The sequence below is a fragment of the Rhinatrema bivittatum genome, chromosome 2, assembly GCF_901001135.1.
Source record: "Rhinatrema bivittatum chromosome 2, aRhiBiv1.1, whole genome shotgun sequence".
In the NCBI taxonomy this organism is placed as follows: Eukaryota; Metazoa; Chordata; class Amphibia; order Gymnophiona; family Rhinatrematidae; genus Rhinatrema; species Rhinatrema bivittatum.
Window position 1 is genome coordinate 253,772,856 of NC_042616.1, and position 17,375 is coordinate 253,790,230.

At 40.2% G+C, this 17,375-nt stretch overlaps 1 protein-coding gene across 1 annotated transcript in view; it reads right to left on the reverse strand.

The window, feature by feature from the left end:
* The window catches only part of RBMS3 (RNA binding motif single stranded interacting protein 3), a 1,783,971-nt gene that overhangs the window by 347,371 nt on the left and 1,419,225 nt on the right, over positions 1-17,375 (reverse strand). Inside the window, exon 10 of the mRNA XM_029589419.1 lies at positions 7,335-7,385. Coding sequence (XP_029445279.1) covers positions 7,335-7,385 — 51 coding nt within the window. The remainder of the gene's footprint in view (positions 1-7,334; positions 7,386-17,375) is intronic.

Below are 17,375 nucleotides of genomic sequence, written 5' to 3' on the forward strand. Positions count from 1 at the left end.
GTACGCACAAATCTACGCCCGCGCGTAGGTTTAAAAATCTGGCCCATTTTGTTTTTCAAAAAGCTGCAGGAAATTATTGCCTTGCACAAAGATAGGCTATTTCAAAATTATTCAAAGCAAATGACTTGCAGACCTTTTATACTTCTTTGCCTAAAACATGAATCTGGCCCAAAGCCAGAAAAAAATCCATGCAACTCATTTGCTGCTTTTATTTTATGTATGCAGGATAGGTCATTTCTCTCCCCAAAGTCCACACTAACCTATAATTCTCTAATCTACATCTGGATATTAAGAAGGGCTCTTTAAGAACTTGGAATGAGCTGACATTACTACAAGGAAGTCACTTATTCTCAGGTGAAGAAATTAAAATTTCCAAATACCTAAAGAAAAAAACACCCCCTTCCTAATTCTAAATACATCAACTATCTACAAAGTAAGTATCTTTTTCCTAAAGTACAATATTAAGAGTTTCTGGTTACTAACTAGATATGAAAAGATCTACACATATATCTGTTCTGTAGATGAGTAAGTAGCCTTATATAAATTGCTGACAGAGGTAGAATCAAATGAAAGATTTCCCGATATGAGAGCTTGGAATGCAGACTTATGAACTGAAATTTGCCAGATTAGTGATGGGTCTTCTATGAAAAAGGTTTAAGCTATTTATTTGTGCTCTACTGTATTTAAACACGTAGAAGTCTATATTAAAAAGATAGCCAGTTAGTTAAGTTAGCCAGATACACTTATTTGGTTAATTTAGCCAGGATATTCAGTCCTCTGGCTGCGCTGCTCAATATACCTAAACAAGTGGATATCTCCACTTATCCAGTTAAATTAGCTGGATAAGTAGCTCTTCCCCGTTATTGTACTTGTTTTATAGGTTTTGATTAATGTTATTGTATTATTTTGTTGGATATGAATGTTATAACATGTACACCGATATGATATATTTTTTGTGAAAACCAGTATAAAAAAGTGAAATAAATAAATAAATAAAAAGAGCCACAGCTTCTCTTCCCAACTCCTCTTGTCAACAAACCTCCTGGTGACTCATGACATCACCTTTATAGATTTTGAAAAATGACCCACCCTGATGGGATGGACTATGTCAATAACTCCATTGTTAGCTATATTTCCTTTACCGCACCTACTGCTGGAAATTTCTATGTTAGTCTGTGATAAGGGCCTATCAGCTTTGCACTATTTTGGGATTTCCTTCTTTTTTTCATAAAACAGGGCACCATTGGTCCCTGTGACATAGTGAGGGCAAAGGCGATCGGCGACATTTTGAGTACTGGCATCCGACTGTCGGCGTGCAGGAGGCCCCCCCCCCCCAAGCTGGCCAAAAATCCCTAGGGGTCCAACGGGGGTCCCGGAGTGATCTCCTGCCCTCGGGACATCGGCTGACAGTAATTAAAATGGCGCCGAGAGCCTTTGCCCATACTATGTCACAGGGGCTACCCGTGCCATTGGTCAGCCCCTGTCACATGGTAGGAGCACAAGATGGTGTCGATGGCCATGTGACAGGGCTGACCAATGGCACCGGTAGCCCCTGTGACATAGGAGGTCAAGGGCTATCAGTGCCATGATAAAACCGCCACCGAGAGTGTGAAAGTGCAGGGGATGGCTCCCGGCCCCCCCCCCCCCCCCCAGTGGACCACCAGGGAGCTTTGGTGAGTCTTGGGGGGTGGTCAAGAGGGTGGGGGGTTTGCTTAAATTGATTTATTTAGGCGGCCGAATAATTCGGCGAAGATTCGTGGGGAATCGCGATACATTTCGCTTCCCCACGAATACAACGAATATGGTAACATCCGTTGCGGATTGCCAATACGTAGGGACCGAATGCACACCCCTAATGTACAGTGTTCCTTGACAGTGTGAAGTGCCTTGCAGGGATTGTGCTTTCATGGAAACCATAAGCTCACTTTGGCTCAAGTTTGTTTTTTTCAATTTTCTATCCTATTAAGGTGGCTGAGGCTCAAATTTTCTTAGGGTCCATGGAGAACCCTGAGATTGATTTAATCATATGAGGTGAAGTTTGGTGAAGATTAAGTTAATCCCACAATCCCTGCAGTTCACTGAATATTTGCCTTGAGTGTTTGAAAGTGGAATTCTGTTTGGAGTCTGAATAAGGACCGCCAAACTGGGAGTATCTACTTCAGAGCTGCTGCTCAATACAGTATCAGCAGGAACTAAACTGTATCTGTTAGGAGAGTATTCCAGTTCAGCTACTAAACTACAGAGATCTGCACACCAGAAAGTAGGCACCAATAAGGGAAAAGCTAATCAAGGATTCCTCCTCAAAGAGTGCCTACATGATAGGTAGTTAGTAAAGTAAACCTCTAGTATGTGAAGATTTGCATTGACTGTGAAGGTTTAGACAGTGTACTGTCTTTTGCTTTCCTGAAAGGATTGTATTATACTTCAGTGTGCCCTCTACTGAATGTATTCATCTGCATCTTATACTCAGTAAAGGATTTATTTTGAACATCACCAAACTGTGTGGCACTGGGTTATTCTTGCTGGAAAGTATCAGAAGCCCTTCCAAAATCATAAAAGTCTTGAAAATATTTTCTTTTCTCCTTATATCAGGGAAGAATCCAGAAGCATGGATTACAACTCGGTCCCAACATGCCCAAGTGAACCCCAGCATCGGACAAACCTGTGGAACAGGGTCTACACTGAATTTTAACTCATGCAATGCTACAATACTTTAGTAGAGTTCCAAACAAGCATTAATTATATTATAAAAGTCTTTTCATAGACTTGATAACGTATGGGAAGGAAGAGGTAACACAAAATTTCATCTTACCCTAATCACATCTAGAAATTTGTGACACCTGTATTCTGTCTAATGTTTCTTTTGACTTGCTTTCAAAGTCAAGCCTCCTGGACATTGATATTCAAATGGTACTTAGCCAGAGAAGTGCTACTTATCCAACTAAGTAATGCCGCTGAATATCCAGCTAGGATCAGAGGATGCCACTTAGCTGGATAAGTCACTTATCTGGCTAAATATTTAGCTGGACAAGTCAGGGGCGGGAAATGGATGTAACGGGGAGGAGTTGAATTAGCTGGATAAGTTATCTGGTTAACTCTGATATTCAGAGTTAGCCAGTTAATTTATCCACCTAACTCTGGTTGGGCCACAGGGCTATCCTGAAGTTAGTCAGATAAACTTACCCGGATAACTTTAAGATAGCTGGGTATATTCAGCCGTGCTGCCATGCCACTGAATATTCAGCACTAGTTAGCTGGATAAGCTTCTCCGGCTAACTAGCGGAGCTGCACAGTAGCAGAATATGGACCTCCTGGTACACAGTGCACTTATATCCTCAATTAACACTGTTCAAGCAAGAATTGCAAACTGTATATTTATTTAATTTTAAAATATCAATTCATCAAAAGTCAAAAACCCCTCTGTAAATGAAATATATAATAGAAAAAAAGCAACTCCAATAATATTCATTTCTGAAAACTGTAAGACCACAAATGTGGAAAAAGGAGCCAAGGTCACCAAAAGATAATCACAATAAATACAGCTGCAGAAACAAAATAGATATTCCACTAGAATAGGAAAAAGTTCTGAAATCTATGATTTCTGATAACTATTCAATACTATGGCTTATTTATTCCTGAAAAAGAGCAGGATTTTGGTCAGGGTCTGAAAAGAAACAGGAATTTTAATTTAACAGATTTTAATTTAAACATGTTACATTTACAGGACTTTAAATTTACATTTACAGAGGTAGTTTAAGACAAACTTGTCTTCCAAAAATATTACATCTTAAATTAAGACTCAAAACTTTCTCCCTTCTAGACTAAGCATACAGTATCTTGACACATCCTAAAATAACTACATTTTGGAAACAAGAAACCGGGAGCCTGTCCTGAAACATTTTTTTCAAAATATAGTCCCTGTCTGAATCTAGTAAACAAGTCACCAGGAAAGTTGTCTTACATGATACATAAAATTCAGGTAGTTCTAACTTCTGGGAATCATTTAGCTCAGATTCTTCACTAAATGTTGATTGAACCTCTTTGGTTGGGAAAAATAGTACACTTAATAAAAGTGGAAATACTTCTTTTGAAATCTGCAGTCATTTAGTCATACATTTCCAAAATAATTAGTAGTAAGATAAGGCCATCACAGAAAGATTAAACAATTTCTTTGCTTCAGTGTTTACTGAAGAGGATATTGGAGAGATACCCGTTAGGGAGAAGATTTTCATGGGTGATGATTCATATTAACTGAACCAAATCACAGTGAACCTGGAAGATGTGGTACGCCTGATTGACAAACTGAAGAATAGTAAATCACCTGGACTGGATGTCATACACCCCAGGGTTCTGAAAGAACTAAAAAATGAAATTTCAGACATATTAGTAAATATTTGTAACCTATCATTAAAATCATCTGATGTACCTGAAGATTGGAAGATAACCAATGAAACGGCTACTTTTAAAAAGGGATCCGGGGGTGATCCAGGAAAGAATAGACCAGAGAGCCTTACTTCAGTGCCAGGAAAAATCGTGGAAACTCTTATAAGAATAAAATCACAAAACATTTAGATAGATATGGTTTGATGGGACACAAGCAGCATGGATTTACCCAAGGGAAGTCTTGCCTCACAAATCCTCTACATTTTTTGAAGGAGTAAATAAACATGTGGACAAAGGTGAACTGGTAGATGTGGTGCATTTGGATTTTCAGAAGGCGTTCGACAAAGTCCTGCATGAGAGGCTTCTAAGAAAATTAAAAAGTCATGTTATATGAGGTGATGTTTTTTTGTGGTTTGCAAACTGGTTAAAAGACAGGAAACAGAGAGTAGGATTGAATGGTCAGTTTTCACAGTGGAAAAAAGTAAACAGTGGAGTGCCTCAGGGATCTGTACTTTGACCGGTGCTTTCTAATATATTTATAAATGATCTAGAAAGAGGTACAATGAGTGAGGTGATCAAATTTGCGGATGACACAAAATTATGCAGAGTAGTTAAATTTCAAGTGATTGTGATGAATTGCAAGAGGACCTTGTGAGACTAGAAGATTGGGCTTCCAAATGGCAGATTTAATTTAACATGGACAAGTGCAAAGTGATGCATATAGGGAAAAATAACCCTTGCTGTAGTTACACGATGTTAGGTTCTATCTTAGGAGATACCATCCAGGAAAGAGATCTAGGCATCATAGCAGATAATACAATGAAATTGTCAGCCCAGGGTGCTGTGGCGATCAAAAAAGCAAACAGAATGTTAGGAATTATTAAGAAGGGAAAGGAAAATAAAACGGAGGATGTCATAATGCCTCTGTATCGCTCCATGGTGAGACTGCACGTTGAATGTTGTGTGCAATTCTGGTCACTGCATCTAAAAAAGGATATAGCTGTACTAGCGAAAGTGCAGAGAAGGGCGACCAAAATGATAAGGAGCCCTATGAGGAAAGGTTAAAGAAGTTAGGGCTGCTCAGTTTGGAGAAGAGGCAACTGAGGGGGGATATAAATAGAACTCTATAAAATCATGAAAGGACTTGAACAAGTTAATGTAAATTGGTTATTTAGTCTGTCAGATAATAGAAGGACCAGGGAACACTCCATGAAGTTAGCAAGTAGATCATTTAAAACAAATTGAAGAAAATTATTTTTCACTCACTGCGTAGTTAAGCTCTGAAATTCATTGCCAGAGGATGTGGTTACAGAAGTTAGTGTAACTGGGTTTAAAAAAGGTTGGATAAGTTCCTAGAAGATAAATCCATAAACTGCTATAATGGTAATTAATAAGCAATAGTAGCTTGTGATCTGACTGGGTATTTGCCAGGTACTTGTGACTTAGATTGACCACTATTGGAAGCAGGATCCTTGGCTTGATGGACCCTTGTTTGACCCAGTATGGCATACCTTATGTATTTATGTTATATTTTTATGTTCATATATTAAACATTTACATATATGGGAACATTTATAGCCCTGACATTATGATATTTCAACTTATTTTTCAAATTCTCCAACCATCTTTTGGTTCCCAAATTGTCTTGCACTAGTTTTGTATTAATCTATTTAATAAACTTGGTCTCTTATTTAACCTCCAAAATATCAGCTGAATTTTCTCTCCCACAGTGTTTTGCACTGATACCTAGCTTTTTCAATCAATAAAAATATCTTCCTAAAAATTTATCTTGGGTAGCAGGACTTATTTTATGTGTAAACTGACTTGCCAAATTGAAAATAAAGTCTTTAATCACCAAACAGCAACCTTGTAGAAGATCCTGGGCTCAAGAACGCTCTTACTGATACAGGGCTGGCGGAAGCACTACCATTTCTACCATGTTACAGGGGCTAAAGGCCACCGACGCCATTTTAGTTAATGGCAGCCAATGGCCCGGGAGCAGCAGAACGTTCCAGGACCGCCCGCTGGACCACCAGGGGTTTTTGTGAGTCTTGGGGGGAGTCGAGAAGGTGGAGGGGTTATTTTATTTAATTTTAGGGGGGTGGCACAGGGGGTGTGGAAACGATGGCATATAGCCCCACCCACGGAAGTAGGAATCGGGGCTGCAACTGGGGGCGGGGTGGGAGTGTCGGCACGACCGGGGAGGGGGGGGGTAGAGGCATAAGGCAAAAGGTGCCTTAGGCGCCTAATCCCCTTGCACCAGCCCTGTACTGATAGAGCCAGTTCTGGTAAATCACTGTCTCCCACTGATAGCAGCCCATCAATCCATCCTGGCTTAGAATTGAATGAGCTCTCAAGCATCATCACATCCTAGAAACGCCATAAAGTCTTAGGCAGAGGGAAGGGATCCAGACTCAAAACCTTTTCCGATGATGTCTTTGAAGGTGGCCAGCCACATTACCCAAATCATTGTCGGAATAATCTCCCTTCCAATGTCAGCTCAGAAAAGCATTTTATTGATACAACCATAGTAATAGGATGATCTTCAGAAGGGTAAACACAAGATTTATCCATCCTCTTAACCACAAAGTTGCAAACAAAATAAAATAACAATAAGAAAATCCAAAAATATCAATTAGAGAAGTAAGAGCTGAAACAACTGCATCACATAGCAGACACCATCATGCTTTCCTCCTCACCTAGAAAGAGTTTTACCTACTATATCATTAGAGTAGCTGTACAGTATATGTTTGTAGAAGAATTTTAAGTTTACATTAAGAAGTCTACATCCTAGAAACCCATGCAGTAGAAGTAAAACTGGCATCAAGAATTACAGCTACTACTGTATATACACAAAACACAATTAAGATTTTTAACTATATAGATCAGATGATAGAATAAATGAATAAGCAAGTTGTTAAGAATTTACACAAATATAGGTTTTCACTTACTGTTGGTTGCATAACGTATTGTGGATGAGGCATCCATGAAGTACTCTGGACCTATGCATCAAACAATATTTATTAATACCAAGCAAAACAATAATAAACTTTTAGCGCATTAAATAACTTTATATTTAATCAATTATTTACAAATATACACCACTTCTTTAGTATACAGTGTTTTTCTCCTCACAACTCTCTCCTTACACTTACACACAAACACACATACACCCCTCCAAGAACATGTGCACACTTGCATACTCACACACACACACATAGGGGCAATTTAATAAAGGTCACTAATAGCATGCATGCTAAGCTGGTTTTGCGTGCATAATAAATAGCATCATCATAGCTGTTGATTATATTGCCCCTTTAATACCTATAGAATTGCATGTATCACAAGTCTCTCCATGACTCTCTAAGGATCTTTGTGTCCTAAAGAGAAACAATGTAAGCTGGAGTGGAACTGGAAGAAATCAAGATCTTTAGCAGATAGAATGGTTTATTGCTGATTTCTTAATTTATACAATAACGAGATTAATTTCATCCAAAAGAATTACTATGCAGCAAACTAGCTGAAACCTCAAGCTGATCCTGTAAACTCTTTGGTCCAATGAAAAAGGATGGTTCAACATCCAGCACCAACATAAATTTCATACTCTTTAGCTAGTTACCAATTGCCCCCTCTTTTTTCAGCTAAGGTTCAAAAGTTCCAGAGACCTAGAGCGTGATGCTGGCATCATAATGAAAGATCAATGAATAGCATCAGAAAATAATTGTTTACTTCAGCGGTTGAGATTAGACTTGAAGAAATTGATAAAAATTGTCACAATCTATACTGACAACATGTTTACTCAATCTAAATTGATCAAGGAAGCCAGATCTGGGCTACTAGATGTACTATAAATGATATTAAATATTTTTGTAGAAAAGGTGCCTTTCAATCGAAACTGAAGGAAATTATTATTTTGCCATCTAGTAAAGAAACCTACTTTGGATCCTCAGGTGGTAGATAATTTCTGGCCAGTGGCTAACCTCCCCTTTTTGGGCAAGCTAGTTTAAAGAACAATATTGCAATAGTTTCAGTAGTTTCTTGGTGAGAACAACATACTGCACAATGTCAGTCTAGTATTTCATCTCATTTCTGTATAGAAACTGCTCTGGTGACTCTTTTTAATGACTTGCTGTATTTTTTGAACATTGATAGGGATTCAGTGATCTTCTTTTGGCCATCAGCACAGCTTTTGACACTGTCAAGTACAGAATACTATTAGATAATCTATGGCTATGTAATATTCAGGATATTGTCATCAACTGGTTCAAATCATTTCTCTTGGAGCAAACTCAGTGAGCTATCTGGTAAGCTATCTCCTCCCTGCAGATTCCCCTGTGGAGCACCCCAGGGGGTTGGGGGTGCTCCACAGGGGAATGCTTTTTTAATGTTATGTCAGAACTTTTTATGTTTATGTCAGAACTTTTTAATGTTTATGACAGAACTTTGGCTGAGTTGAATAGATTTGAGGGGGTTCTATGCCAGATGTGCACTAATGATGTATAGAAGAGATGGGCATTCATTTCTTTTAATTAATTTTGATTAGTGTGCACTAATGCCCGAATTATAAAAAGCCAGCACACGGAAAATATGGGAGATACACACGTGGCCAGGCCATGCCCGCGCCGAGTGCGTTTTAGAAACAGCCCAGCTTCAGGCATATCTCCCGGTATGCACAAAAGTGTCGGCCCATGCAAAAGGGGTGGGCTGGGGGGGCGGGGAGGAGCAGGGAGGAGCAGGGGGCAACTGGGACAGCAGCCATTAGACCCTGTCTCAGGGAAGAGCATGCTGGCAGCAGGCCGGCGCGTGGAAGTTACGTCTGCTCAGAAGGAACAGTAAGTATTAAAACGAAACAGTTTTAACTAGCTAGGTAGGGGCTAGGGGTCAAGGAGGAGAGGGGAAAAGGTAGGAAGGGTAGTTAGGGGGATAGGAAGTTCCTTCCCAGTCCGCTCCTTAACTGGAGCGGACTGGGAGGGAACTAGGAAAAACTTACTTGCGTCGCCAAGCGTATTTTTAACCCCCCCCCCCCCCGTTGTATACGAGAGAGACCACCCGCCCGAACGTGCATGCACAGACAGTAAACTCAGACGTGCATGTGCGCGCGAGAATCGTATTTTACAACATGTGCCCGTCGACGCATGCGTGTTATAAAATAGCCGCGTCCATGTGTGCGTGAGGGGAACCGTGCGCATATGGACACCTGCGCGAGTTTTCGAAAATCGACCCCTAATTGTTTTAGTGCTAATTTGGTCAACTAACTTACTGTTCCTTTTTCCAGATCATTTATGGATATGCTAAATAGAACAGGTCCCAGTTGTACAGGACCCTTGGGAACCACTAATGAACTTTCTCCATTTGGTCCTACCCTCTGTTTTCCTGTCTTTTATCCATTTACCAATCCACAAGAGGTCCTGTTTCCTATCTCATAATCTCCCAATTTCCTTATGAGGGAGTTTCTCAAATATCTTCTGAAAATCCCAATACACTATGGGGCGGATTTTAAAAGGCCTGCGCGTCGGCGTACCTATTTTGCATAGGCCGCCAGCGCGTAAAGCCCCGGGACGCGCGCAAGTCCCGGGGATTTCTAAAAGGGGCGTGTCGGGGGCGTGGCCGGAGTGACGCGGCATTTTGGGAGCGGTGACGCGTGTGACACGGCGTTTCGGGGGCGGCGACGCGGGCTTGGTTTCGGACTGGGGGTGTTCCGGGGGCGTGGCCACGGCCTCCGGACCAGCCCCTGGGACCGGAACACGGAGCGAGGCTGCCGGCCAGCGTGCGCAAAGTTACGCCTGCTTTCAGCAGGCGTAACTTTGCCAACAAAGGTAGGGGGGGCTTTAGATAGGGCCGGGGGGGGGGGATGGGTTAGGTAGGGGAAGGGAGGGGAAGGTGGGGGGAGGGCGAAGGAAAGTTCCCTCCGAGGACGCTCCGAAATTGGAGCGGCCTCGGAGGGAACAGGCAGTGCGTGCTGGGCTCGGCACGCGCAGGTTGCACAAATGTGCACCCCCTTGCGCGCGCCGACCCCGGATTTTATAAGATACACATGGCTACACGCGTATCTTATAAAATCCAGCGTACTTTTGTTCGCGCCTGGTGCGCGAATAAAAGTACGCGATCACGCACATTTTTTAAATCTACCCCTATATCAATTGGCTCACCTTTATCTGCATGTTTATTTACACCTTCAAAAAAAAATCTAGTAAATTGGTAAGGCAAGACTTTCTTGTGTGAAAGCCATAACTCTCTTCCACTAAAAATGTCTGTCTATGTGGTTAGCAATTTTGAAGTCAATATTCATAGTGCATTCAGCATTGTTTAGATACATAAGTATAGCTTATGCAGTTAAGCAGCGGCAGGTGAATATGTGCTTACGTTCAGCGGCTGCCGCTTAGTCACATAAGTTGTAGACGTGTAGTAGGCAGATCAGAGTGGAGCAAGTTAGATGCATAAATTTGGTGATATTTGATCTTAGCTGCATAAGTTATCAATCTACGTTAGACCAGCCATAGAGCAGGTATAACTTAGCCGGTTATAACGTATATGACTAAGCACGAAAATATACACGCATATTCAGTGGTTTAGCCCTGCTGCTGAATATACACGTATATAATCTGTGCTTAGCCGTATACATTGTAATAGGCTAAGGGGGTCATTTATCAAATTGCATTAGGGTGTTATCGCGGGCGTTAGGGCCCTAATGCTCATGATAACACCGTAACGCAAGCAATAAATACCACATCGTGAAATGCGTATGCAAATTTGAAATTTTATTCCTGTGGGAGGAGTTTGGGTGGAGTACATGGAAACAAGGGCTTTTTAATGTTGCGTGCGATTATGTAACGCACACTATCGTGGGATTTAACTACAGCTTTTTCCTGAACATTATGCCTGCAATAGCTGTGCGTTATGGTTAAAATGGGATTTATCGCAAATCCCATTTGGTAGGGGAGAGGGGAGGGGAAAGAGAGAGCCTCTGTGAAGGCTCACTTATATCTGAACTTTTTATACCACTGTAAGGAAGGCATTATCAACTCGGGGTGAAGTTTGGGGAGTGAGTTGGGTTTTGGGGGGCAGTTTTTACATGCACAGTCATACCTACAAAAGCAAGATTTGGATGAAAGGTGAAAGAAGAGTAGATGTGTACCAATTTCTCTCTCCCTTGCTTGATGCACTCTCTACCTAGCTGCAATCAAGTCAGGTAGAGAGAACATGGAACAAATCTACTTTTTTTTCACCTTTCATCACTCCAAATCACATTAAATCTTCACTGTGTTATTCGTACATATGACTGTGCATGTAAAACTGCCCCCCAAAACCCAGCTCACCATCCAAACCTCACCCCGAGTTACTAGTGCCCCCTCTTAAAGTGGTATAAATAGTTAATGTTTTGGTGAGCCTCTACAGAGGTGCTCTCTCTCACTCTCCAGCAACTCAAAATGCAATAAAAGTTATCCAGTCAATAACACGGGTGTGAGAAATGTAACACATGTTGCAGTACCAGCACAATTACCTTAACCATGCCCCTTTTTTTTTATCATGGGAGCTATTTCTGCAATATTTATCGCAAAATGATGACTCTAGGCCTAAGTTAGATTTGAACATAAGAACAAAAGAAATTGCCATGCTGGGTCAGACCAAGGGTCCATCAAGCCCAGCATCCTGTTTCCAACAGAGGCCAAACCAGGCCACAAGAACCTGGCAATTACCCAAATACTAAGAAGATCCCATGCTACTGATGCAATTAATAGCAGTGGCTATTCCCTATTTATTTATTTTATTTATTTATTTCAAATTTTTATATACCGGCATTCGAGACAGCAGTCACATCATGCTGGTTCACATAAAACAGGGGTGCATAGAAAACTTGATTAATAAACTTAAGTTTATTAATTAAGTAAACTTGATTAATAGCATTTAATGGACTTCTCCTCCAAGAACTTATCCAAACATTTTTTGAACCCAGCTACACTAACTGCACTAACCACATCCTCTGGCAACAAATTCGAGAGCTTTATTGTGCGTTGAGTGAAAAAGAATTTTCTCCGATTAGTCTTAAATATGCTACTTGCTAACTTCAAGGAATGCCCCCAGTCCTTCTATTATCCGAAAGTATAAATAACTGATTCACATCTACTCATTCAAGACCTCTCATGATCTTAAAGACCTTTATCATATCCCCTCTTAGCCATCTCTTCTCCAAGCTGAACAGCCTTAACCTCTTCAGCCTTTCCTCATAGGGGAGCTGTTCCTGCTCTATGGCAGGTCTAACTTAGATGCATAACTTATGTTGATAACTTACTTAAATGGCCAGCTTTCAATACTGACCTCTTGGTTTTTAAAAATAGTTTCTACCATCTTGCCCAGCATTGATATTAGTCTATAGTTCCCTGTAGCACCCCCTAGAGCCCTTTTAAAAAAATTTCCATCACATTGGTCAATCATCAGGCATCAGGTACTGTGGCTGTTTTAAATGATAGGTTACAAATCGTCAGAATCAAGTCTGCAATTTCATGTTTGAGTTCCTTCAGAACTATGAGGTGAATACCATCTGATCCAAATGATTTGTTATTCTTTAGTAAGCCAAACTGATGTATTGCATCCTCTAGTTTCACACTGTTTTTGTTTAGTTGCTCAGTCATCACCATTAAATAATGTTCTTCTCAGTAGTGACAAAGGCAAAGAATTAATTTAGTTTTTCTGCTATTTCCTTACCCTTACTGAGCACTCCTTTTACCCATCAGTCATTTAGCAGCCCAAGTGAGTCCTTCCCAGAGTTTCTGCTTCAAATGTTCTTGGAAAAGTTTTATTACTTGATTTTATCTGTATGGCAAGCTTCTTTTCAAATTCTCTCTCAGCCTGCTTAATAACGTTTTCACATCTAACTTGCCAGTGTTTTTGAACTTCCATATTTTTCTCATGTGGGCCTGCTTTCCAATTTTCGAAGAATGTTCTTTTGGCTTTAATTGCCTCTTTCATCTCACTATTAAACCACTATGGCAGGTTTTCTTTTTACCTTTCTATTGCATGGAATGCATCTTGTCTGGGCTTTAAGGATGGTATTTTTAAACAATCTGCATTCCTCCTATAAATTTTTAACTTTGTGAATTGCTCCTTTTAGATTTTTTCTAACAAATTTCATCATTTTATCAAAGTCTTTTTATTGTTAAATGATACTGCAATACTTTTCCTTAGTATTCATCCTCCAGTAATTATGTCAAATTTAATTGCATTATGAGCATTATGCAAGGTGGATCCACCACCTTTATCTCTCGCACCAGGTCTTGCTATACTGAGAATTAGATCTAAATATTTAATTCTATTTTAAGAATGCCCTGTTAAGGTAGTGACTTGGGACTAGGCCTGAAGTAGTAAGTAACCATTACATTTTGATGATTGCTTGCCATTGTTTTTGTTTGGTTGTTATATAGATTGTTAATTTGATATGCTGTCATTGTTTCACTTCTGTTAATTTAATTACTTTTTTATTTTGTTACTATATAATTTGTTGCTTGCACATGTATTTGATTCTGTATTTTTCTTATTTTAATTTGCTTTGAGCATCTAATTAAACTGGAAGTTTAAATAAAAAAAGATAAGGCACATGTTAATGCTTTAATGAGTGTAACATCTTGATGCATGCTAAAGAGCCTGAGATGTAAATTACTGTATAATGAGCATGTTAAACCTATCTCCCTATTCACTAAACCAAGCACTATGTAGTAACCACATGCTAACACATAAATGTTATCACCCTTTCTGGACTAAACATTAGGAATTGATTACACACATTATAAAAGCCACCTGCTGGCTTGAGGCAGTTTATAGAAGAAAATGGAGGAAACACTGTAGCAAGCAAAGAAATGGACAGAGAGAGGGAAAAAAAGGAGTGAGAGGGATGGAAAAGAAAAAGAGGAGAGAGATGAAAGGGAAGGGAAGGAGAAAGATGAGGAAGAGGTGATAGAAGGGGGAAATAGTATCCCTATTCAGGCCAATCACCTTCTTGTTTACACTAGCCCAGCCAAGAGGTTAGCCAAGTTTCCATAGCAACCCTTCATAACATGCTGGGCTGGGCGTGCAATGGAAAACCCAGACTAGATTACTTTTTCTCCTTTGGAATGGAGTTTTTTCACTGACCATATTTTTAAAAGGCTTTCCTTGATAAATGAAACCACCTCTCAGGCATTTTAGAGGTAGCTAGGGCTTACTAAGGGTGCCCTATAATCCACTTTACCTTATTTTATACTATTTATGACCCAAAACCCAGCGATACCTCTAGCGTCATTTCTCACTCTTCCTGGTGTTTATCCATAAGGCAGGGGTTTGCTTAGAGCTCGTGACTATTAAACATGTCTTTTCTGCTTTTATTTTAGCTATTTTACATGTTTAAAAACCATATTTTTTTCCCACAGTTGCCATCACCTGGAACTGACATTTATTTATTTAGATTTTTATATTCAGCTATTTGGCACTTCAAAGTATACATCAAAGCAGAATACATTCAGGTACTATAGGTATTTCCCTGCCTCCCCCCCCCCCCCCCCCCCCCCCCAAGGCTTACAATGTAATTTTGTACCTCATCATATCACCGCCAGACCTGGCCACCACCTATATTCAATGCTGGGAGCTTCCCCAAGGCCCTTGACTGCTTGCTGCACTCTCCCTGCAAAGAACTGTGGCAGCATAAGCCTTCCCATTTTGCCACCACAGCGGACAACGAGTGGCAGTGGCATTTTTCTCCCACCATAGGAGACAGGAAACAGCCATCCCACATCTGTTAGACTCGCTCTCTACTTTAGAGTGCTACAGGAGAGAATGAAGCACTCTCCTGCCGCTGTCAGCACTGCTTTTCAGAAGTATAATGTTGACTTTCCCACTGGACCAACGGCTCCCACAAAAAACAAAACAAAAAAACCCCAAAAACCCACAGCTTCAAGTGTCTGGGCCACCCAGCTCCCAGTACAACCCAATGTGTGATAGTCAGGCCCCTCCAAGGCACAATGGCCTTTCCTTTGTCCCTGTCACTCAGCACACACCAAGAGACCTGCCAAGAAGCAGCAAACAATGGCCTGGATTTATCAAAATGCACTAAACATTGCCTGCAATAGAAACAGGGTCATGTTTTATGGTAATAGGCAATTTATTGAAATTTCCAATAATATTGTGAAGAACTAAGTTACAGAGAGAGAGAGAGAAAGCACCTAGCCATAATGCCCTAACACTAGATAGGTATTTATATCTCTATGGGAGGCCATCTAATAACTTGAAGTGAGGTTTAGGTATTAGTGTAGGGGTTAGGGGGCCACTTTGACATTCCAAGTGAGACGTACGAACAGAACAGTGCTCTCTAGTGAAGATTTGATGACCCTTGGAGTGAGGAAACTCAGCCAAAGATGAGATTTGTGCAATGTTCTCTCAACCTAGCTTGATGGATTCTCTACCTGGGTAATATGAGGTCCCTGATAGCTAGGTTGGTGCTCTGGGAGCTTCAAAATACCAAACCACAAAAAACATTGCAACGGGTGATACAGCCGTAACGCAACCTATCGTACGGCTTAACGCTACTGAAAAAGGTGTAGCTAAAATCGGCGTTAAAGTCGTGTGATAGGGCTTAGCAAAATGGTAAACCCAGCCCGCCCCTAACTCCTCCTCTTTTTCAGATTTTCATCACACCATATGATATGGTGCTATCACATGTGTTAAAGGCGTTAAGGGCTTATCGCATGCGTTAACGGCGCTTTTCACATGCGATAAGCCCTTAACGCATGCGAAAACGCCTCAAAGCATTTTGATAAATGAGGGGGAATGTCTCCCATCTGTTTAAACAACAGGTAATTTTATTTTTTTTTTATTATAATCCAAATATTTGACCCCTATTACAGAATTAACACTGTAATTTAGCAAAGGCACTTCAGCCCTTTTGCATCTTGAACTGATAAGAATCTTTATTTATTTATTTTTTTGAAACATTTCTTCTATTCTGCTTTAGACCAAAGCAGTTCACAGTAAAACAGTCATAAACATAAGACTGACAAGACAGCAAACATATATCACAAAATGGGGGCTTCTAATTCTAAAGGTTTTGTAGCAAATCTGATGAAATGAGAAACTGGTAAAAGGTGGGAATATTGCAGCTATGTCAATTTATGTTGAGTATCAAAGAGAAAATATGAAGACATATTTTTCCTGTGGATCTCAACTACAACCACATTTTTTTTTAAAATTAGAACTAGACTGAAATGTGTCTGGTGTCAGTTTGAATTAAACTGTTTTGCATATCCCTGTAAATTACTCCACTCTTATTTTTTTTTGAAGAGTTGATCCTGTGATCATTCAGAAGTAAAAGCAAAATGCATAAAAAGTTGAATTTTAAAAGTAATGCGTGTGCATAAAATAGCCGGTGCGCGCGCAAGTAGTGCTTATTTGCGCTTCTGCTATTTTATCAACCTTGCACATGTGATCGTGAGTGCAGGTGTGCAAATATCCTTCCTCATGTAAAAAAGGGAAGATTTGGGGTGAGGCAGGTCATTCTGGGGCAGGACCAAAAGTTACTTGCATAAAGCCAAAATTTACAACCTGCAAATGCAGCATGCGTAGGGCTCTTACCTGTGCATATTTACTTCTACTCTTTAGCAGGTGTAAATCAGAATAAAACTATTTATAGCCAAAAACTGAATGGGTGAGAGGTCTGGGTAAACTGGGGGGAGATCATGCTGAAAAACCAAGGGGTCTTGTTGACCTAGAGATAGTCTGGGCAAACTGGTGGACTAACAGGTAAAACTAGTAATTTCCTTCATGCACGCATATTATAAAATGTGCTCACTTGTGCGTGTAAAAGCTGACAAGTCTGAAGAAAATTAAGCAAATAATTTTTCCTCATGGAACTGCTTAAAATTAGAAGCACACACATGCACTCTAGACGTACTTTATATATGTGCTCACTTGCATGGCCAATATAAAATTCTATGTAAAAGACCACAAAAACAACGCACAACTATTTTTTG